A 23,602-nucleotide genomic window follows, 5' to 3' on the forward strand; every position below is an offset into this window, starting at 1 on the left:
AATTATCAGCCAAGAATTCTCTATCTAGCGAAACTAAGCTTCATAAGTGAAGGAAGGATAGTCTTTTTCAGACAAACAAATGCTGAGAGAATTCACCACTACCAAGTCAGCACTACAGAAACTGCTACAAGAAGCTCTAAATCTTGAAACAAATATTTGAAGTACACCAAAATATAATCTCCTTAAAGCATGAATCTTACAGGACCTATAAAACAACAACACAATGAAAAAAACTCAGGGTATTCAGGCAACAAATAGCATGATGAATAGAGTAGTACCTCACATCCCAATACTGATGTTGAATGTAAATAGCCTAAATGGTCCACTTAAAAGATACAGAATGGCAGAGGGAATAGGAATTCACCAACCAAGTATCTGCTGTCTTCAAGAGACTCATCTGACATATAAGGACTCACATAAACTTAAGGTAAAGGGGTGGAAAAAGGTATTCCATGAAAATGGATACCAAAAGTGAGCAGGAGTAGCTATTCTTATATCAGACAAAACAGATTTAAAGCAACGGCAGTTAAAAAAAAAACAAAGAGGGACACTAAATAATGATAATTTTAAAAACCTAGTCCAACAGGTAAATATCACAATCCTAAATATATATGCACCTAACACTGGAGCTCCCACATTTATAAAACAAGTACTACTAGACCTAAGAAATGAGACAGACAGTAACACAATAATAGTGGGGGACTTCTATACTCCACTGACAACACTAGACAGGTCATCAAGACAGAAAGTCAACAAAGAAACAATGGACTTAAACTATACCCTACAACAAATAGAGTTAACAGATATTTACAGAACATTCTACCAAACAACTGCAGAATATACATTCTATTCATCAGCACATGGAACATTCACCATGATAGACCCTATAATAAGCCATAAAACAAAACAAAAAATTATTAAGAAAATTGAAATTATAGCAAGAACTCTCTCAAACCACAATGGAATAGAATTGAAAATCAACTCCAAAAGGAATCCTCAAATGCATGCAAATACATGAAAATTCAATAATCTGCTCCTGAATGATTGTTGGGTCAACAGTGAAATCAAGATGGAAATTTAAAAATTATTTGAACTGAATAATAATAGTGACACAACCTATCAAAACCTCTGGGATACAGCAAAGGCAACGCTAAGAGGAAGGTTCCTTGCATTAAATGCCTACATCAAAAAATCTGAAAGAGCACAAATGGACAATCTAAGGTCACACCTCAAGGAGCTAGAGAAACGAGAACAAACCAAACCCAAACCCAGCACAAGACAACCAAGATCAGAGCAGAAGTAAATGAAACTGAAACAAACAAACAAAAAAACCAAAAGATAAATGAAACAAAAATCTCGTTCTTTGAAAAGATAAATGAAATTGATAGGCCATTAGCAAGATTAAGCAAGAAAAGAAGAGAGAAGATCAAAATAAGCTCAATTAGAAATGAAACAGGAGATATTACAACTGATACCACCGAAATACAAAAGATCACTCAAGGCTTCTATGAACACCTTTATGTGCATAAACTAGAAAACCTAGAGGACATGGATAAATTCCTGGAAATATACAACCCTCCTAGATTAAACCATGAAGAAATAGAACCTCTGAACAGACCAATGACAAGCAGTGAGATTGAAATGATAATTAAAAAGTTACCAGTGAAAAAAGCCCAAGACCAGAGAGATTCACAGCTAAATTTTATCAGACATTCAAAGAAAAATTGGTACCAATACTATTGACACTATTCCAAAAGACAGAGAAAGAGGGAATCCTCCTTAAATCATTCTATGAATCCAGTATCACCCTAATACCAAAACCAGGAAAGGACATAACAAAAAAAACAAAACTAAAGAACAATATCCCTGACGAACATAGATGCAAAAATCCTCAACAAAATACTAGCTAACCAAATCCAACAGCATATCCAAAAGATAATCAACCATGATCAAATGGGTTTCATAACAGGGATGCAGGGATGGTTTAACATCTGCAAGTCAATAAATGTGATATACCACATAAATAGAATTTAAAAAAATCACAAGATCATCTCAATAGATGCAGAAAAAGCATTTGACAAAATTCTGCATCGCTTTATGATTAAAACCCTCAGGAAAATCATAGAAGGGACATACCTTAAGGTAATAAAAGCCAACTATGACCAACTCACCATCAACATGATACTGAATGGGGAAAAGTTGAAAGCATTTCCTCCGAGAACTGGAACAAGACAAGGATGCCTACTTTCACTATTCAACATAGTATTGGAAGTCCTAGCCAGAGCAATTAGACAAGAGAAAGAAATAAACGGCATCTAAACTGGTAAAGATGAAGTCAAACTTTTGCTGTTTGCTGATGACATGATCGTATGCCTAGAAAACCCTAAAGACTCATTCAAAAAGCTCCTGGAACTGGTAAATGAATTCAGCAAAATTTCAGGATAACAAAATTAATGTACACAAATCAGTAGCCCTGCTATACACCAACAGCAACCAAGCTGAGAATAATGGATTTCCAGGAAAAATCCCCAAATCCATGACCCCGTATCTATACCATACATTGGATGATTTTTTTTTTTTTTTTTGAGATGGAGTCTCCCTTTGTCACCAGGCTGGAGTGCAGTGGCACGATCTCATCTCACTGCAACTTCTACCTCCCGGGTTCAAGCGAGTCTCCTGCCTCAGCCTCCCCAGTAGCTGGGACTACAAACGCGTGCCACCACACCTGGCTAATTTTTTGTAGAGATAGGGTTTCACCATGTTAGCCAGGATGGTCTCAATCTCTTGACCTTGTGATCCGCCCGCCTTCGCCTCCAAAAATGCTGGGATTACAGGCATGAGCAACCGCACCCAGCCTGGATGACTATTATTCACTTAATTTCCTAAATTGAGGGTCATATATATTTCAGTATTTTTAATGTATTTCCTATACAGCTCAGATCATACTGTGTACATATGTTTTCACTTTCCTTTTTCCCTTACTGTGTCTTAAACATTTGCTGATGTCACTGAGACTGCAAACATCCCTGCTAATGGCAGCCTAGCATTTCATGATACTGATGCACCATGGTACTATGTGCAGCGTTCACAGCTTGATAGTCTTCCAGCGTTTGTCTATTTCTCTTTTCAGCCCCATGGCACAGGGACCACTTATCATTAGGATCCTATTATCTTATACCACAAAGCACAGCAACCTCAGAGAGCCTTGATCAGTTTTTGTTTTTGCTCAGCCCTTCCAAATGCATTGCCAAGTCACTCGTGTTTGGGCCCCATCAGAATACCAATTATGTCCACACCCAGACTGCAAGGTGTATGTTGCTAATACATATATTTGTCTGCTGTAAAGTTCTAGATTGAGGGAGAAACAATTATTTGTCCCCCATTCCCTTCAGTTCCTCCTTGCCTGCAATAATTTCCTTTTTCTTAGCACTGTCTCTGAATCCTGTCTCTTTAATTTTCAGTTTACTCTTTCTAGTCTCACCAGTTCCATGAAGTTTTTTCAACCACTCTCGCCCACATTAATAACTCCCTCCAGGGAACCGTCTGCACCTTCACTTTAGTACTTTATTGCTAATCATCTTGTATTATTCTTTGTTTCTTTTACTGTAGATTATAAGTGCATGAAGAGCAGAAATGCTCTTAGAATTCTTTTCCTCTCCTATGGGGCAAAGCGCAGAAAGGTGACATACAATAAATTAGCTGAATGGAGCAGAGTTGAAGTGCAAGTAGGCTAAAGTGAGATTTTCCTTTTTGAATAACAACAATACAACATTTGGAGTATGTTCAATATCCAAAGCAAGAATTTAAACCATGTCATTTTGTCATCATCTGAATTAAATATTAGTAAAAAATGTTGCTACTTACTCAGAATTCGTGCAAACCCAAAGTCACAAATCTTGATTATTCCTTGCTTAGTTATTAGAATATTTTCAGGTTTTACATCTCTGTGAATACACTGTAAAATCATTATTTGATTATTTTTCTGAACCACCAAAATGACAAAGAATAAACATTAACTACTAGTTTAAACAACAGACGCACAACTTATGAGATAAAAACAAATACGGGCTTCCTTAATTTTTCTAAAAGAACTTAAATTGGCAAACTTTCACTTGTAAATCTTGTCATATCTAAGTTTAAAAAATTATTAAAATATTGTTTTATTATTGAAAAAACTTAAAATTATAATTGTATAAGAAAACTGTGTCTGATTTTTTTTTTTTTTTTTTTTAAAGAAGGAAGTATCAGGCTGGGTGTGGTGGCTCATGTCTATAATCTCAGCACTTCAAGAGGCCCAGGCGGGAGGAAAACTTGAGGCCAGGAGTTTGAGTCCAGTCTGGGCAATGCAGTGAGACCCTTTCCCTACAAAAAAAGTTTAAAAATTAGCCAGGCATGGGGGCATGCGCTTTTGATTCTAGCTACTCAGGAGGCTGAGGCAGAAGGATCATTTGCACCTGGAAGGTTGAGGCTGCAGTGAGCTATGATCACACTGCACTGCAGCCTGAGCAACTGAGCTAGAGTCTATATATAAAAAAAAAATTCAAGAAGAGAGTATCATACAATTATTTCTTTCACATTTTGCTGGGCCCTATTTATCCTGTAAGACATAAAACCCTAAACGAGATTAGACTCAGAGTACCTCTAATAACTGCTGTCACTCAAGAGTCACAATTCAGGTTGAAAAACTATTGCAGGTTTGAGAAATTAGAAAAACATTTAAATGATAACAAAAAGCAAAATTCACTTCTAATTAGAATGCCATATTATTTATCATTCAAATCAGGACACTTCCAAGTGTGAAAGAGGGGCCTATTAAAAATCACAGGACAACAGGCACAAGCCAGGACTGCCCTGGGCCAGCTGGGACGCACAGTCTCCGACTTAGCAGAGATTCCGAGGCATTCCGCGTCAGGGGATGGGGATCACTTCCACCTCCTCACCATGGAGCTAGCCTGGAACAATCAGCAACACTTCTGAGTCAGAATCCCTACTGAGAAAGTGAGACCCCACTACGAGGCACTCTGACCTCAAAGAAGCTTTGTTTTTTGTTTTGTTTTGTTTTTTGAGACGGGGTCTCACTGTATCACCCAGGCTGGAGTGCAATGGTGCGATCTCAGCTCACTGCAGCCTCCGCCTCCCGGGTTCAAGTGAGTCTCCTGCCTCAGCCTCCCGAGTAGCTTAGACTACAGGTGTGTCCCAAGTAGCTAGGATTACAGGTGCTCGTCACCATGCCGGCTAATTTTGTATTTTTAGAAGAGATGGGTTTCACCATGTTGGCCAGGCTGGTCTTGAACTACTGAGCTCAAGTGATCTGCCGCCTCGGCCTCCCAAAGTTTTGAGATTACAGGCGTGAGCCACTGCGCCTGGCCCCCGCTATTCTTTCATATGCAGCAGACTTACAATTTGCTGCCTCATCATAATGACCCTGAATGAAGCAGAGGCTCCTGGCTAGACAGGAGCTGCTGGGCTACGGGCCTGGGTGAAGGCAGGCTGAGCATGGGCATTCCAGAAATGGGCTTCCATGTTGCGGCTTTACTCTTCAGAACTTTCCAGTTTATCCACGCTCCCAAAAAAAGAAAATGGATGAAAATAATATCGATCTCCACAACTGGGCCCTCACAGGGAACTCTGTACTTTTCAGAGCACTTTCAGTTCAAAGCATGGATTATTTCATCCTTGCAACAATCCTGTGATTGCAAGTGGTCACTGACAGAGTCCATGAATTAAGTGTCGCAATAATCAACTCCTGCCTCCTTCTCTACTATGCCATCGGGCCCTTTAAGTATTTCTGTCAAATTGACAATTCTGAAACGATTTTCTTTGCTTCTCTAATAGCTATCTAGAAAGAGAAAAAGCTGAGCCCTAAATTCATTTTAGGTTCCAGAAATGACACTGGTAACAGGAGCTTGTTCCTACTTAGTCTCAATTACTGTCAACTGCTTCGCAATCTGTATGAAGAGCAGTGAGAAGAAACTTTTTTAGGTCTCTTAAAAGTACTAAGGCCATAGATACTAATTTAAAAAAATACATAGGCTCAGCATGGTGGCTGATGACTGTAATCCCAGCACTTTGGAAGGCCAAGGTGGGCAGATTGCTTGAGCTCAGGAGTTCGAGACCAGCCTATGTCCAATAGTGAAACTCCATCTCTACAAAAAATACAAAAAGCAGCCAGTTGTAGTGGCATGTACCTTTAGTCCCAGCTACATAGGAGGCTGAGATGGGAGGATGGCTTGCCCCCAGGAGGTAGAGGTTGTAGCGAGCCAAGATGGCACTACTGCACTCTAGCCTGGGTGACAGAGTGAGACCCTGTCTCAAAAAAAAAATTGTTGGAATATAAATGAACATAGTTTTGATATCCTTTTAAGCAACACACTTATGAAACAGACTAACACTCTTCGTCAGTAACACAGTTGGTGATTACATTAGAACAGGCTATGTTCCTTAAATGAGTTTGCATCAAATTCTAGAATTTTCTAGACTATGTGTAGCATTACCAAGTAAATGGATTTACATCGATATCTGTCCATTGGCCTATACATCTGTTTTCTGGATCTAATCCATGTGAAATTTATAGCACTTATTTTTTGACCAAATATACAAAGGGAAATGAAGTGTTGACATATCCCAAAGAAACAGGAAAATGTATTGGTATAGGAGCAGGTAAGAGAAGTTACCGATAAAGAGTGAGAGGATACTGAAGAAATTAAAAAGTGAGTAAAAATAATTGGAACCTAGCTGGCATAGTGGCTCATGTCTGTAATCCCACCACTTTGGGAGGCCGAAGCAGGCGGGTCACCTGAGGTCAGGAGTTCGAGACCAGCCTGGCCAACGTGGTGAAACCCTGTCTCTACTAAACATACAAAAATTAGCCAGGTGTGGGGGTGGGTGCCTGTCATCCCAGCTACTCGGGGGGCTGATGCAGGAGAATTGCCTGAACCCGGGAAGTGGAGGCTGCAGTGAGCCAAGATCGAGCCCTGCACTCCAGCCTGGGCTACAAAGTCAGACTCCGTTTCAAAATAGATAAATAAATAAAAATTTAAAAATACGCAAATAAAATAAAAATAAAATAAAAAATTGGAACCATAAGAAACAGGATGTAGGGGGATGAAGATGCTTAGACATACAGCATTCACCTACTCCACTGCAAAGCCACGTTCCGTGCAAACTCTCTGCAATGCCTCTTTCAATCAGCTTATTTTCCCTCAAAGAACAAAAAACATGCAAGTCTCTTAACAAAATAATTTTAATAAATTGAGTTTTATACACAGCTTTTAGCAAACATTGCTCAGGTTGGGTTGTTGTGGCTGACGGGCAATTTTTTTTTTTTCTCTCACAAGCCAGCCAAGAGAGAGATCCATGATATTTTAAAACTGACTTTTAACTTTAAAATCATCTCTGCAAACTTGCACATCAGAAATTGCTTCTTAAATAGCCTGATAAAACAATAAATAGTTTTTTATTATCTGAGAAATTTATTTTCTCTTTGAGGCTGAGGCATGGATGCTCATACAGCAAGGAGAGAGAAAAAGGACCCCCTCCTTGACAACCAAAACATAGATAGCAACAAGATGCTGAAGGATGTTGCAGCCTGACCCACTCCTATCACAGAAGTCATTTTTGCCAGCTGGGCATTATGGCTAATGCCGTAATCCTAACTCTTTAGGAGGCCAAGGTAGGAGGATCGCCTTTGGAGGTCCGGGTTTTGAGATCACCCTGGGCAACACAATGAGACTATCTCTACAAAAAAAAATTTTTTTTAATTGGCCATGCATGGTGGCATATGCCTGTGGTGCCAGTTCCTTGGGAGGCTGAGGTGGAAGGATTGCTTGAACATGGGAGGCCCAGGTTGCAGTGAACCGTGAAGGTGCCACTGCATTCTAGACTGGGCAACAGAGCAAGACCCTGTCTCAGAAAAAAAAATAAGAAAAAATAAGTCACTTTTGCCATTTTGAGATGAAGCCCCTTTTCTCTAATCAATACATCAAATATATAAAAATCCATGGGTTCATTATGGTGGTAAATGGATCACTTTGGTTACCTCACTCTAGCGATATTGTAGTATAAAACAGAACAAAATGAGTAGGTATTTCCTTAAGGCCTGTGCTTCTCCAAATTTAATGTGCACCTGGAGCTCTTGTTAAAATGCAGACTCTGATTCAGCAGGTCTGTAGTGGACGTCAGATTGAGCAGTTCTAACAAGCTCCCAGGTGATCTCTATGATCCATGCTTGGAGTAGCAAGGCCTGAATCCCTTGCTACTTTAACCTTCAGTGTCCTGCTTAGGATTATCGCCGTGCCTGGCCTGAAAAATTATCTATTTTAAATAGAGGCCATAGATTATCAATCAGAAGCTTTCCGTGTTTTAGAGCTTAAGCTATAGAATGTGTTGTTCCAAGCAGAGAAATGATGGCAGTTGTATTGATCTACACTAATGTTTGGGTCCACTGGACATAGAAAGTCACGGTCAGGCAGTTTGGGTTGACTGACTGATGAGCTGACTGATTCATTCATCCATCCATCCGTCCGTCCGTCCGTCCAATTATTTAATAAATATTTATAGAAAACAATCCAATTTAGGTATTAGAGAGATACAAAGATAAAGCAGCCACAGACATTGCATTCAAGCACCAAGTACCCAGGAAACTGTTTGGTTATATAGGGATAAAGTATAAACACTTGTGGTAAGTGGTATTTTTAGAAATCATTTTAACTATCTGCAAAACTCCTGCAGCAACTTTGATACCTCCTATAGCATGGTGGGAAGCAACAGAGATAGGGACTCAGTTTGGCATCATCTTTTTTTTTTTTTTTTTTGAGACGGAGTTTCACTCTTGTTACCCAGGCTGGAGTGCAATGGCGCTATCTCGGCTCACCGCAACCTCCGCCTCCTGGGTTCAATCAATTCTCCTGCCTCAGCCTCGCGAGTAGCTGGGACTACAGGCATGCGCCACCATGCTCAGCTAATTTTTGTATTTTTAGTAGAGACGGGGTTTCATCTTGTTGACCAGGATGGTCTTGATCTCTTGACCTCGTGATCCACCCACCTCGGCCTCCCGAAGTGCTGGGATTACAGGCGTGAGCCACCGCGCCCGGCCCCATCATCTTTATTAAGTATTAGAAAGCACAATTTGCATCATGAAAAACAGGTTTACTGGTTTGTAAAAAATGTCCCTCTGCATTAATAGAAAATAAAAGCTTTTGGCCAGGCGCAGTGGTTCATGCCTGTAATCCCAGCACTTTGGGAGGGTGAGGTGGGTAAATCATGAGGTCAGGAGTTTGAGACCAGCATGGCCAAGAAGGTGAAACCCCATCTCTACTAAAAATACAAAAATTAGCTGGGCGCGGTGGCAGGTGCCCATAATCCCAGTTACTCGGGAGGCTGAGGCAGGACAATCACTTGAATCTGGGAGGTGGATGTTGCAATGAGCCGAGATTACGACACTGCACTCTAGCCTGGGAGACAGAACAAGACTCTGTCCCAAAAAAAAAAAAGAAAGAAAGAAAAGAAAAGCTTTTGATTTAACCTAATAAAAACTTCACTGACTTTCCTAAAACTAAAGAAAGCTTCCCCTCCATACTGAAATGTATTTCCGTGATCTTATACTTTCTTTTTCAGCAATCCTAGACTGCTATGATAGACATTCTGCTGGCAACAAAACTGACCATATGGTACTCTGTATCATTGCCTCAGTACTGTCTCTGTCTAGGCACCAACTCAAAAGGTCTAGAGATGTTTTTTAAAAGCTATCATTGGCTGAGTGCAGTGGTTCACACCTGTAATCCCGGCACTTTGGGCAGCCAACACAGGAGTCTGAGGCCAGCCTGGGTAAGATAGTGAGACCCCCGTCTCTCCAAAAAAAAAATATTGGCACATGCCTGTAGTCCCAGCTACTGAGGGAGGCTGAAGTGGGAGAATCACTTGAGCCCAGGAATTTGAGGCTGAAGTGTGCTATGATCACGCTACTGCACTCCAGCCTGGGCAACAGAACAAGACTGCCTCAAAAATATAATGATATATAGCAAAGGTACCAGCAGCCAACTTAAAAGAAGCTCTCATTGGCCTAAGATGGGAAAATCTGAGCATCAGAGAGACCAATAACAGCAAAGGATTGAAAACACAACATAAAACTCGTGTTTATAATGGTGCTCCAGCCACCTCGCCCCAAAACCTGTCATTGTTGCTAAGATACCAACTCATCACTCTTAGTGTTGATAAATAAAAGTAGCCAGAGTCCATGAGGGTGAGTTGTTTTCCATACAATTCCAATTAATAAATGCAGAAGGAATAGTAGAATTAGAAAATTACTATCATGAAATACTAGATACAGGCAATAATCATCACTCGATGCTAAAACCATCACAGAACAAGGTTGACAGGGAAAATGATAATGGAAGGGACCAAACACATACTTCCTGAGCTCAGTAATCAGTGTCAACTGTTGTGAAAGTGGGACAACCAGATGCCAAACGCCTCACAATGCGGAGGCAATCGGAGGTATACAGCACCACACAGGAGGTATTCTTATCTAAGAAAAGGCTGAACCTGAATATGACCGAGCCTCTAGATGTAAACTCCAATTTACAGGAACTACAAGTGAAAGAACAAGTTAAGTTACATACAGAAAACAGTTGGCCAAAATTATTTCTCTAACATAGTTGTATTCAAAGTGTGGTTCTTGAACCAGCAGCTTCAGTAGCATGTGGGAAAATATGAGAAATGCACATTCTTGGGACCCTACTGCAGACCTACTGATTGAGAAACTCTGGGGGCGGGGCCCAGGAAGCTGTGTTTTAACAAGCCCTCCTTGCATGCATCATTTTGATGCATGCTCAAGCTTGATAACTACGGCTATACAAAATTAACGGAAATGATTTTTAAAAAGGAAAGGGAGCCGGGCGCGGTGGCTCACGCCTGTAATCCCAGCACTTTGGGAGGCTGAGGCGGGTGGATCACGAGGTCAAGAGATCGAGACCATCCTGGTCAACATGGTGAAACCCTGTCTCTACTAAAAATACGAAAAATTAGCTGGGCATGGTGGCGCGTGCCTGTAATCCCAGCTACTCAGGAGGCTGAGGCAGGAGAATTGCTTGAACCCAGGAGGCAGAGGTTGCGGTGAGCCGAGATCGCGCCATTGCACTCCAGCCTGGGTAACAAGAGTGAAACTCCGTCTCAAAAAAAAAGGAAAGGGAAGGGGGACTTAGATTGCTATAGAGTAAAGGACTTAAGAGATATAAAAAATAAAAAAACAAGTATCATGGGGGATTACACCACCAGTATCCTGAAAAATTATTATTATTGTTGTTATTTTTGGAGACAGGTTCTCACTCTGTTGCCCAGGCTGGAGAGCAGTGTTGTGATCTCGGCTCACTGCAATCTCTGCCTCCTGGGTTCAAGTGATTCTCCAGCCCCAGTCTCCCAAGTAGCTAGGATTACAGGTACGTGCCACCATGGCTGGCTAATTTTTTTTTTTTTTTTTTGAGATGGAGTCTCGCTCTCTTGCCCATGCTGGAGTGCAGAGGCGCGATCTTGGCTCACTGCAACTGCCACATCCCGGGTTCAAGCAGTCCTCTGCATCAGCCTCCCGATTAGCTGGGATTACAGGTGCCTACACACCATGCCTAATTAATTTTTTTGTATTTTTAGTAGAGATGGGGTTTCACCATCTTGGCCAGGCTGGTGTTGAACTCCTGAGCTCAAAGCCATCTCCCCACATTGGCCTCCCAAAGTGCTGGGATTAAAGGCGTGAGCCCCTACACTGGCCCTGAAAAATGCTAGCTCAATTTAAAAATATTCACAGGAGTCACTAGCACTATGGCAAAAGGAATCATTACATTTATTCAAATTTTTAATTCATAAGGAATGAGCAATTTGATTCTTACAGAAATTGGAAAAGGGCCATGAATAATGCATCACTTTTTTAATAAATCATATTTTGACTTTCTTTTGTTATTTCCTTTTCTTCTTTTTTGCAGAGACAGGGTCTTGCTATATTGTCCTGGCTGGTCTCAAACTCTGGGGCTCACGTGATCCTCCCACCTCAGCCTCCCAAAGTGCTGGGATCACAGGCTCAACTTCCTTTTGTTTCACTTCTTTGGCTCTTACTTTCCCTTTGTCTTCAACTCTCTAACAAAACCCTGAGCTATTTAGAAGAAAAAAGTCATCATGAAGAAATTAACAAATACATTAGAAAATGTTACTTACATTATGTTTATGACAGAAATTAAGAGCTTGAAGCGTTTGCCATAATACACTTTTGATCACTCCATTAGCAATTCTGAGGGAAAAAAATAAAAAAGGAAATGAAAACTCCTAGGATAGAGTTCCAGAAGCAAGGGCTGGGAACAGAAGTGGCATGGTGAGGGATGCAACACCGTGGAGAGGGGCCCTAACGAAAGATGTAAATGAAAATTGGGCTTTACTATCGTTTATTATAGTTACATAATTTCCTTTTGTAATTTCAATTTTTTACATATGTAAAATGATACATGCTTATGAAGATTAAAAAATATAGAAAACTAAAGGAGTAAAACATGTTGGGTCAAATCTTCCTACCCCAAAACAACTGCTATAACTTCTGGTGGCTGTCTCTTCAGGCATCTCTGTTCCTCTCTCTCCCTGTCTCTCTCTCTCTTTTTTTTGAGACAGGGTCTGGCTCTGTCACCCTGGCTGGAGTGCAGTGGCACAATCTCAGCTCACTGCAACTTCCTCCTTCCAGGTTCAAGTGATTCGATTCACCTGCCTCAGCTTCCCGAGTAGTTGGGATTACAAGCATGTGCCACCATATCTGACTAATTTTTGTATTTTTGGTAGAGCCGAGGTTTCTCCATGTTGGCCAGGCTAGTCTTGAATTCCTGACCTCAGAAGATCTGTCTGCCTCAGCCTCCGAAAGTGCTGGGATTACAGGTGTCAGCCACTACTCTCAGCCAGTATCTACTTTTTAACTTTAATTTAAAAATAAATACATTCGTATGGTCAAATTTTAAACGTATAAACCTATATATATGAAGTCTCTCTGACATCTACCTAGCCACCCATTTATTTTCTTTAATTTCACCCCTGACCACTTTGAGAAACATTTTATGCATAGAGTACAAACACCAACATGTACACACATATTTTAGTGGCTCCAGAGGAGATCATCATATGGACATGTAAAAATTTACTTAGTCTCCATTGATGAGCAGTTAAGTTCAGCCAATTTTTATTTCTAGAAATTCTTCAACGAATATCTGTAATCATCCATCTTATGATATTTATGAAATTATCTTCTTAAGATAAGCTCCAGAAGTGGGATATCTGAGACCAATGGTAGGCATGCATTACATTTTGATCCTGCAAGGATATAATTCAGGTAGACCCGAGACTTGGTTTTGCAGGGAAAAAAGTATACTTGGAAGACAGCTCTTCAATTCATCCAACTCATGTTGGCAGTAAACACTCAAGTTATTTTGTAATAGTTACTCGTCCCTGGTAAGCAGGTAGGTTTATAGCCCAAAATGAGGCCAGGGAGAATAAATATCCCATAAGAATGAGAGGGTGAGAGCTTCTTGTTCCTGGCAGACTCATCCCTCTGTGTAGAAAATATTGAGAAGTATCATGGGCAGCTGTATTTTCCACTGGGGATTGGGAATCCGGGCAACTTATTCTGTCTGGGAGTATTCTACTTTACGTAACCATCTCTAAAAATTATAGCAATTACGTTCTCTGGAACTTTTCTGTTGGTAGCTTTCCATCACTCACATCACTGTCCTATGATGATGCCTTCACATTTTCATACTGCCAAACAACCCTTTCTGAGGAAGGTTATACCCATTTTCACTCCCACCAAACGTCTGTGCATGAAAGTCCCTGTCTCCTCATTGTCTTGCCAACATTTGGTTTTGCCAATGTTATGTTTGCCAATCTGTGGTTAAAATAAAAAGATGTCTCATTGTGGTTTTTAGTTGTATTTCACTAATTTTTGTGATTATTATTTTTCATGCCCTTATTGGATGCTACATTTTTTCTTTTGTGCAATTCCATTTCATGGCCTTTATTGCTTTTTAAATTGGTTTGTTTACTGTTTTCTTACTGATTTAGAAAGACTCAAGGTATATCACAGTCTGTTATACATGCTGCAAATATTTTTCTCAGTGTTGTTTATCTTTCAGCCCTGTTGACAGAGGTGCGGCTGTTATTTGCATGTTTTTCAAAAATCTGAAACGTAAGGGTTTCTTTCACTAAATGCCCACTGTAAGGATTTTGTTAATTAAAAAAATTAAATTATGTAATACCCCAAACATATCCATCACTCAGATTTAATATTTTGTGATATTTGGATATTTAAGTAGTATATTTAGATCACTTTTTAAAAATTGAACATGCAGCTGGTCCGATGGGAGTGGGTTATCAGAACTTATTAACATTAGTGTCACTAAAGTTGGTACACAATCCCCCACTGCTAAATTTGACTGGCTTTTAAAATTAAATAAATAAAAATAAAAAACTGAACATGCGCAGATGTAGCTGACTTTACAGAACAGTGGGAAGGCCTATGCATGACTCAGTTATGACACTAGCTACAAGATACCACCATGCGAGGCTGAAGTATATGCAGAGAAACAGCAAGCAACGTACACAGCTATTTTCTTCAGAGCAGTTTCCTCATCTTGTACCACAATTACTGTGGCACATCCTTGACATCAGTGGCCCAGTGACAACCCTTTGACTCTAGTTCTCCTAATTATTAATATTATGAATGTACCTAATTCTCATGATTAAATCCCTTTCCACTTGAAATGTCTATTTCCAGCATTTGAATTCTGATATAACTTTATTCTTCCCCCGACTTAACCTAGGGCCAAACCTGAAACAACATTGTTTACATTTTAAAAATATGAGGCAGAGGCTGGGTGCGGTGGCTCACACCTGTAATCCAAGCACTTTGGAGGCCAAGGCGGGTGGATCACCTGAGGTCGGGAGTACAAGACCAGCCTGACCAACAAGGCGAAACCCCGTCTTTAAAAAAAAAAAAGAAAAAATACGAGGCAGAAAGGATAGTATAGCCATTTTGTGCACTGTGAGACAGGTTGCTTGAGTTCAAATCCCAGATATGCTGCTTCCTACTTTTACAATCTTGAACATGTTATCTAAACTCTGTGCCTTTAGTTTTCCTCATGTGTAATCATAGAGTGATATCTCATAAGTTTATCGAGAAATCTATCCCCTTAATGTCTGGTTTTAACACCCACATGGGTTCTGGATATACAGGTCTGAGATTGGATAAGGCCAGTTGATGGGACTGAGACCCCTGCAAAAAGACGGAAGAGGTGCAGAAGAATAGCAGAGGCCCCGAGGAGAGAAAGAACTGCGAGTGTGGGGAAAACAGTATGAGGCCAGTGTGGCTGACGCATGAGTGAAGAAGCTGGGAAGGCTGGCACAGACCAGTCCATGGAGGGCCTCAGAGATCTAGATCTCGATAAGAAATTTGGATTTTATGCTAAATTCAAAACCATTGAAAGAAATCAAGCAAGGAAGTGACAAAATATGGAGAATGGATTTCTAGGGGGCAACATACATAGAGAGAGAGAAATTAAGAGGCTAATTCAATAACCCAGCTGAGATTTGGACACTTAGATTATGGTGGCAGCAGTGAGAGGAAGGGAAATGGATTTCAGTCCTTGGGAGGGTCTAGCGAGGGTGGAACACATGCTTCTACTGATGCAAGAACGGAACACTGGTCTGATCGGGATCTAAGAGACTACAGGTGCAGGAGAGTAAGTACTGGAATTGGAAAACAAGGTAGGGGCTAGGATTCAGAAACTGCAAAGTCCCAATTATTAGCCTTAATAACACGGACCCGAGAATGAAGTAATTTCATAGGGAAGTCCTGAGCTATTTAAAGGCATCTCACAGGAAGTGCCCCCATTTGGTTCAGCGAGGTTCCAAGAAGGCAGATTCCATCGGGGCAAAACACCACCACTGATCGTGCAAAGAGAAGCTGGCCATCAAAGAGAACCGCAAACCAACACCACTGACCGTGCGAACAGAAGACAGGCATCAAAGAGAATACACATCCACGCGGTGCTGAGTCCAGAAAGATAGAGCGCCGCAGCACTGCTCAGCCACAGGCAGCATTTTTCAAAGCATCTTGGAGCCAAATAAACTTTTGGTGAAATCAACCGGATGCTCGATGTTTAAATATTATATTTTGGGCAAGTACAAAACCAAATATTCAGTTGGTGCAAAAGTAGTGGAGGTTTCTGCCACTGAAAGTAATACTAAAAGTCATAATGAAGGCCTGAAAGCAAACGTGAGACATCACAGTTCAAGTCTGAATGGGTTAACAAGAAAGGGTAACATGATGGGGGAATTCAGACTGAACTGCCCAGAATATGCTCTTTGAGGCACTCAGGGGAAGATACGATGCTGACGTCAGAAGTCATTGCCTGTAAGTTTGTTATAAAAACTGAACAGGAGAAGCTTGATTTCATTTTTATTACCCAAGATGAACTCAGTCCTTCTCAGTAAATCTTTCCTAGCCTAGAATGAAATCCAGCCTTGTTTCTATGGCCTACCAGGCTGTGGATAACATTTTACCTCTATTTCCCTTCCCAACTTTATCTCCTATCACATCCCAAAGTCACTCCATCCAGCCCATTAGTTTCTGCTATTCTCTGAACATGCCAGGCTTATTTACACCTTCAATCTTTGTGCTTACTGTTCCTTCTACTCCCTTTTCATGATGAGTAATTTTCTGTGTTCACTTGACTAGGTTAAGGGATGCCCAGACAGCTGGTAAAACATTATTTCTGCCAGATGTGGTGGCTCATGCCTGCAATTCCAGCACTTTGGGAGGCTGAGGCAGGAGGATTGCTTGAGCCCAGGAGTTTGAGACCAGTTTGGGCAACATGGCAAGACCCCATCTCTATTCAAAGTTTCAAAACTAGCCAGACATAACGGTGAGTGTCCCAGCTGCTCAGGAGGCTCAGGCAGGAGGATTACTTGAGTCCAGGAGTTTGAGGCTGCAGTGAGCCATGTTCAGGCCACTGCAGAGAGTGAGATGAGTGAATGAGACCCTCTCTTTAAAAAAAAAAGAAAAAACCCAAAACATCATTTGTAGGTGTGTCTGTAAGGGTGTTTCTGGAAGGGATTCACATTTGAATCAGTAGACTGAGTAAAGAAGACCCACCCACAATGGTGAGGGCAGGCAGGCATCATTACACTTGTTGAGGGCCTGGATACAACAAAAAGGCAGAGGAAGGGCTGCTTCTCTCTCTTTCCTTGAGCTGGGACATCCATCTTCTCCTGCCCTTGGACGTGGAAGCTCCTGGCTCTCAGGCCTTTGGACTTTGAAACTCTCTGTCCCCTAGCTCTTGGGCCTTAGGACTTGGCCTGAATGAGACCGCCGGCTTTCCCGGTTCTCTGGCTTGCAGATGGCAGATTGCGGAACTTCTCTCCCTGTTTAATCACACAAGTCAATATCCATAATAAATCTCCTGTTATCAGTACCTCTATGTATCCCATTGCTTTTGTTTCTCTGAAGAACCCTAACTAATACACCTCCCTGGGTATTCTCTAATTCCACGCTGTGCTTTATTTTTCTTCAAAGACTCATAACTCTTCTTTATTGTTGGACTACATCAGAATGTAAATTCCACAAGGGCAAGGACTTTCTCTCGTCCACTGTTGTAGCCCCAGCACCTAGAACAAGACCTGGAACCTAATAGTGCTCCATTAAGCTTGTTTCTCTGGTACTCCCACAAATTTTCTAAACTAACACCCTGCGACAAGTCTCTTTCTCTTTAAACTAGCTAGAGTGAATTCTGTTGTTGAATCCTGACCAATTCAGGACATGGTACCAGAAGTGAATATGGGAAACAATCCCAAGGCCGTGAGAATCTAGGACTGCGTGTCTGATGTAATGGGGTCTGAAGGGCAGCATCTAATTGCCATTAATGGCTGGGATACTGGCAGATGGCCACCCAGTGATGAAACAGGTATTTATTTATTTATTTGTATTTGCATTTTTTGGAGACAGAGTCTTACTCTGTAACTCAGACTGGAGTGCAATGGAGTGATCTTGGCTCACTGCAACCTCTGCATCCTGGGTTCAAGCAATTCTCCTGCCTCAGTTTCCCGAGTAGCTGGGACTACAGGTGCCCACCACCACGTCTGGCTAATGTTTTGTATTTTAGTAGAGACGGGGTTTCACCATGTTGCTCAGAGTGGTCTCAAATCCTGATCACAAGCAATCGGCCTGCCTTGGCCTCCCAGAGTGCTGGGATAACAGGTAAGAGCCACTGCACCTGGCCTGAAAAGGGAATTTAAATAATCACCTGTGGTCATCTGGAATAAAATGCCTATTCATGGCAAGGCTTTGGTGAACTAAGTGTGATAGAACAATACGGGAACATAAGTAATAACAGATATGTGAGGTTGTCTGGCTGCTTCTAATTTCACTGGAGAAATTGAAGAAAAAAAGCACAGGTTCAGAGCTTTAATATCTTGGTTCAAGGCACAGTTAGGAAATCAGGTATTTCGATATTTACCCTAAAGAATCCCTTACTTCTTGTTTCTGTAGGACCCACTTTACACATCCACTGGGACTACCAGGAGATTACTGAAAAAACGGACACAGACAATCACCCTGCAGGGTGCTCAGTGACAACAAAGACTGAATTTCTGTGAGGATAATTAGCTTCTCAGTTAATGAAAAGAGAAGGAGAAATAGTCCAGGAATTGGAATGTGACACCTGAAAGCATTCATGTAACTAAGAGCACCCCAACTTCCCTCCACATTTCTTTTCTCATGGGAAGTAGCCCCCAAACTTGTACAATGAGGCTGGTTCTGCCTTGCTGCAGACCCTCAGATCTCACCTGAGGAAGGTGCACTGTGTGGGGATGCCCGTTGTCTTCTAGGCTCTTCTACCCACCTCCCTTCAAGGTCTCCAAACCTTAACTAAAGTCGGATCCCAGCATGACCCAGGGGGCCTACAGCAAAGTGAAACAGAGGAAGAGAGGATTTACATAGCAAAAGGAACTACAACATTGTGCTGATTTATAACGAGGAATGTACGAGGAAATGGATTTCGTGGGTGTTGGATAGAGAGGAAGAAATATGACTTTATATTGGGCTAATTTTAACAACACGGGCACAACTTATTTGAGATTCTGGTTTTTTTTTCTTTTTTTTTTTTTTGAGATGGAGTCTTGCTCTGTCTCCCAGGCTGGAGTGAAGTGGTGTGGTCTTGGCGCACTGAAACCTCCTCCTCCCAGATTCAAGCAATTCTCCTGCCTCAGCTTCCTGAGTAGCTGGGATGACAGGTGTCTGCCACCATGCCCAGCTAATTTTTTTGTATTTTTAATAGAGACAGGGTTTCACCATGTTGGCCAGGCTGATCTTGAACTCCTGACCTCAAGTGATCCACCTGCCTCGGCCTCTCGAAGTGCTAGGATTACAGGTGTGAACCACCACAACTGGCTCCAGATTCTGGTTTCAATAGACTACCTGGGGCATCCAGGAATGATTCTAGTTAGTTGCTGAATTTGTTGACTGAACCTAGAACAAATGGTTGCCTATGCCAAAGAAAGTTAAGATGCCAGAAATTTATTAATAAAATGAGGAAGAAGGAATTCAGAGACTGGAGGAAATAGAAACGCTGAAGAGGCCGGGTGCGGTGGCTCACACCTGTAATCCCAGCACTTTGGGAGGCTGAGGCAGGTGGATCACAAGGTCAGGAGATTGAGACCATCCTGGCTAACACAGTGAAACCCTGTCTCCACTAAAAATACAAAAAATTAGCCAGGCATGGTGGAACATGCTTGTAGTCCCAGCTACTTGGGAGGCTGAGGCAGGAGAATTGCTTCAACCTGAGGTGGGGGTTGCAGTGAGCCAAGATCAGATTGCACCACTGCACTCCAGCCTGGGCGACAGAGAGAGATTCCATCTCAAAACAAAACAAAAAACAAACAAAAAACGCTGAAGAAGGGAATTTATCATAGACACCATGCCCATCGAGTTCCCAGCTCTGTCTCCCCATAGCGTTTAATGGCAATGCTAATCTATGCTTTTCTCCAAATCTACAGCATTGCTTTCAGTTTTCTATATCGGTAAGAAGCAACACGCCAGATACTTCTCCTAGGCTCTTCTACCATAATAGCCTTCATTCCCTGGATCAGAGAACCACCTCACTTCTGTTCCTTCTGTTAGTGTATTTATTTCAGCAACTCACTTATGAAATTGGGAAACATTCACCAGGATGGATCTCTGGACCCACTGGGACAACCATGAGATGGATTTGAGTCAGGACTCATTTGCCACCTGACTATCATTAAGCTCCCCATTCCCCCAAAACTGGTGAACCACAGTGGCTTTCAAGGTCACTGGTGATTGGCTTCACTTTACGGAGTCTGGCTCTGTCGCCCAGGCTGGAATGCAGTGGTACAATCTCGGCTCACTGCAATCTCCACCTCCTGGGTTCAAACAATTTTCCTGTCTTAGCCTCCTGAGTAGCTGGGACTACAGAGGCCCACCACCATGCCCGGCTAATTTTTGTATTTTAATAGAGATGGGGTTTCACCATGTTGGTCAGGCTGGTCTCGAACTCCTGACCTCAGGTGATCCACCCACCTCAGCCTCCCAAAGTGCCAGGATTACAGGCGTGAGCCACCATACCTGGGCAATAATGTGTTTCTTAAAACTCTTGATTCACTGTTATCCTTCCACCAAGCCACACCCCCAACCTCATGGTAAATTTCTATGCTCAATTAACTGATGAAGAAATTCAAGTTTAATTTACCAATGTACCTCATGTGTTGGCATCAATCAGATGTGGACAAATGCAGTTTTATAAACCCAAGTAGCAGTTTTATAACACTATCATAATTTATAATTGTTCTCATGTAATCTGACTTTTCATTAGATTTTAAACTTTTTTTTTTTTGATGGAGTTTTGCTCTTGTTGCCTAGGCTGGAGTGCAATGGCATGATCCTGGCTCACTGCAACCTCTGTCTCCTGGGTTCAAGCAATTCTCCTGCCTCAGCCTCCTAAGTAGCTGGGATTACAAGCATCCACCACCACACCTGGCTATTTTTTTGTATTTTTAGTATAGATGGAGTTTCACCATGTTGGCCAGGCTGGTTTAGAACTCCTGACCTCAGGTGATCCATCGCCTTAGACTCCCAAAGTGCTGGGATTACAGACGTGAGCCGCCGCACTAGCCAGATTTTAAACTTCTTGGTGGCAGGAATATTCTATCATGTGTAGTGCAATGGCAGCTTGGGGAAATCCTCCCTGTTGACAGGGATGATACTTCCTATCACTATCCCATTTAACTTACTATTAGGCTTTGTAGGAAAAAAAGTGAATCTTAGAGAATGAGAATAGATTATTTTAATGTTAATCAGATGATGCCAATTGTAGCTGCTCTTATACATGCAGTTTCTCTACGGGAGCAAATCCAACACAGCCTCGCTACTTTGGATGCATCTATTGATCTAACAAATGCTTTTATCTCTATCCAGTAAGTAGAGAAGCTTTTATCTGGCAGAAGAAGCAATACACTTTCACCATCTTCACTGTGACATAAATTCTTCTGTTTTTTTGAGACGGAGTCTCGCTCTGTTGCCTAGGCTGGCTTGCAGTGGCGTGATCTTGGCTCACTGCAACCTCTGCCTCCTAGACTGAAGTGATTCTCCTGCCTCAGCCTCCTGAATAGCTGGGATTATGGGGGCTATATAGGCATATCACCAAACCTGGCTCATTTTTGATATTTTTAGTAGAGTCAGGGTTTTACCATATTGGCCAGGCTGGTCTTGAATTCCTGACTTCAAGTGATCTGCCCACCTTGGCCTCCCAAAGTGTCCGTGTATAACCCCATTACAGGCGTGAGCCATCGTGCCCAGCCCAACTCTTCTTTATGCTGTAATGTAGTCCGTGGGTCCCTTCATTATCTCACCATCCCATGGTTCACCCCACATTCACCACATTGATGATCTTATGCCTGTACACCAGTTATTTCTCCTATGTGTTTCCCTTAAGAAACAATAGTCCAAAAGGCTTGGTATGTACACTAGCTGGTTGTTTATCTCTGTTTGCTATTCACTGGACTTAGGGCTTTAAAAATACTCTTTTGCATGTTATTTAAGTAGATTTTAGGAAGGGAGTACAAGCAGATGAATGCTTTAAATTAATCATTATTATCTAGAGGTACCCAACATTTCATAAAGAGTGGCATATTCTAGATTGTTCCTATTTGCATTACTCCATGTAATCTCAGGGCTGACCCAAAGCAGTACTGAACACTAGCAGTGCTAAGCACACTTGTAAAACTTAAGAGTGCCAAGTGGGATGGTTCAGCGGTCCTTGGCGTTGCTAAATACATATTCAATGCAGGAGTTGCTGGAATATGCCTTGTTCTTTCTTGTGTCTGTGCATTCCTCCAGGAGTGTCCATCTGGCCAACCCCTCTTCCTTTCCAAAGCCCAAATGCTGCCTTCTCTGCAGATCTCCCTCACTTCCTGGGGCCAACAGATGTTGGAGTTGCTTCTTCTGTGCATCCTTTGCATCAGCATTAAACCAATCAACATAACCATTTGTAGTTGTTACTTTGAATATCTGTCTCTTCATTACATTTTAAGCTTCTTGAGGGCAGGATTGTGCCATTATAACTGTATCCTCTGCACCAGTATAAAATGCTCCATGAAATATTTTTTGAGTGAAAGAGTGCGAGGCATGAGGAAGCCATTAAGATCAACAAGACATGAAGTATGCCCTCAAAAAACATACTCTAGTGAGAGAGAGTATGCATATGAGAACATATATGGTAGTACGTACCAAGTATCGTAACAGGGATGAAAATAAAATTCCATGGGGTCAAAGGAAGGAAGCAATTCCATCCAGATGAAGGACACTTAGAGATATTACAAATATCCAGGATTTCACATTTGAAAGATTATGATGGGCCAGGTGCGGGGGCTCATGCCTGTAATCCCAGCACTTTGGAAGGCCAAGGCAGGCGGATCACCTCAGGTCAGGAGTTCGAGACTAGCCTGGCCAACATGATAAAACCCCATATCTACTAAAAATACAAAAATTTGCTGGACATGGTGGCAGGTGCCTATAGTCTCAGCTACTTGGAAGGCTGAGGTGGGAGGATTGCTTGAGCCCAGGAGGCAGAGGCTGCAGTGAGCCGAGACTGCCCCACTGCACTCCAGCCTGGGTGACAGAGTGAAACTGTGTCTCAAAAAAATAAAAAAATAAATAAACAAAGATTATGATAGAGACAGTGAAAGTGGAAAAAAAACTAGAAGCTTCTAGATTAAAATAAGAACATGAGCTAAGTCTATAGACAGGAAAGCTTAGGATACAAGTAGGGAAGAGAAAGATATTCAGTCAAAACTGGTATATGCAATGCACATTTTATAATAGTTTCAGGGCCTTGAACAATACGTGAAGTAAGTATAAACATCTAACTTCATGAAAATGTATATTAATTTATAAATTAATTTATAGAATGGCTGAACATATCTGTCTTCTAAGTCAACATACAACACCCTATTTAGCTCAGAATAAAGTTGAACTATGAATTAACATACCATTTTAACTGTTTCTATATTAATT

At 41.6% G+C, this 23,602-nt stretch overlaps 1 protein-coding gene across 2 annotated transcripts in view; it reads right to left on the minus strand.

The window, feature by feature from the left end:
- CDKL4 (cyclin dependent kinase like 4) overlaps positions 1–23,602 on the minus strand; it is a 51,425-nt gene that overhangs the window by 22,032 nt on the left and 5,791 nt on the right. For both annotated transcript variants that reach the window (XM_012450664.3, XM_012450663.3), the window contains exons 3-4: positions 12,202–12,274; positions 3,865–3,955 (exon numbers count right to left, since the gene is read on the minus strand). In XM_012450664.3, coding sequence (XP_012306087.2) covers positions 3,865–3,955; positions 12,202–12,274 — 164 coding nt within the window. The remainder of the gene's footprint in view (positions 1–3,864; positions 3,956–12,201; positions 12,275–23,602) is intronic.

Source organism: Aotus nancymaae, unplaced genomic scaffold (assembly GCF_030222135.1).
Source record: "Aotus nancymaae isolate 86718 unplaced genomic scaffold, 86718_ANA_hifiasm-v0.15.2.pri h1tg000057l, whole genome shotgun sequence".
NCBI lineage: Eukaryota > Metazoa > Chordata > Mammalia > Primates > Aotidae > Aotus > Aotus nancymaae.